This window comes from Eimeria mitis, genomic scaffold (genome assembly GCF_000499745.2).
Source record: "Eimeria mitis Houghton genomic scaffold, Emh_scaff3753, whole genome shotgun sequence".
Lineage (NCBI taxonomy): Eukaryota > Apicomplexa > Conoidasida > Eucoccidiorida > Eimeriidae > Eimeria > Eimeria mitis.
The window spans coordinates 3,783-4,726 of record NW_013572094.1 but is presented as its reverse complement, the minus strand read 5'-3'; the positions used below and the strand labels follow the sequence as shown (position 1 = coordinate 4,726).

Below are 944 nucleotides of genomic sequence, written 5' to 3'. Positions count from 1 at the left end.
ATCAACGCTGCAATGTTGGCCTGTAGCTCATAGCCCTCAACCGCGGGGCTGGCGGGGGTTACGTGAAGCTGCAGCAGCACAAACCCTAAACCCTAAACCCTAAACTCTAAACCCTAAACCCTAAACCCTAAACCCTAAACCCTAAACCTGAAACAGTCGGACTAAACCCTCAGCAAAAGCAGCTCCATAATGATCCATACCGGCAACTGTCAGCTGCTCAAAAAAAATTGGGGTTTAGGGTTTAGGGTTTAGGGTTTAGGGTTTAGGGTTTAGGGTTTAGTACCTTGAGGGTTTCGCAGCAGATGCCCGCCCTCCTCGCGTGTGTCTTTATTTCCTCTTCTATCAAAAAGCAAACATCCTGCAGTGTCTTTACACTCAACCTGCTGCTGCTGCTGCTGCTGCTGCTGCTGCTGCTGCTGCTGCTGCTGCTGCTGCTGCTGCTGCTGCTGGAGAGAGGGATCAGGCGGCTGCTGCTGCTGCAGCGTGCATGCGGCCCCTCAAGACGTACACCGTGCATAAAGGAGAGCTTTCTCTGCTGCTGCTGCTGTTGCTGCTGCCGTTGTTGCTGCTGCTGCTGCAGCAGCAGCAGCAGCTGCTGCTGCTGCTGCTGCTGTCTGTGTGCTAGAAGGGGGATGCCGCGGTGTATATACAGCAAAAAATTTGAGGGAGCCATAGGGGACAGAGGCCTCGGTTGCATGCACACTGCTGCTGCTGCTGTTGCTGCTGCTGCTGCTGCTGCTGCTGCTGCTGCTACCAAGGGAATCCGGTGCAGCTTCGGCCGCCATGTCTGCTGCTGCTGTCTTCGCAGCAGCAGCAGCAACAGCAGCAGCAGCACAAACGGTGCGATCAACAGCGGTAGCGGCAGCAACAACGACAGCAGCAGCGTCAGCAGCAGTTTCCCTAGAATATGTTTTGCTTGTGCTGCTGCTGCTGGCATTGCTGCT

At 55.2% G+C, this 944-nt stretch overlaps 1 protein-coding gene across 1 annotated transcript in view; it reads right to left on the bottom strand.

Annotated features, from left to right (window-relative positions):
* The window catches only part of EMH_0069210 (uncharacterized protein), a gene marked incomplete at both ends in the record, with an annotated part of 4,646 nt that overhangs the window by 316 nt on the left and 3,386 nt on the right, over positions 1-944 (bottom strand). Inside the window, 2 exons of the mRNA XM_013498841.1 lie at positions 2-68; positions 284-800. Coding sequence (XP_013354295.1) covers positions 2-68; positions 284-800 — 584 coding nt within the window. The remainder of the gene's footprint in view (position 1; positions 69-283; positions 801-944) is intronic.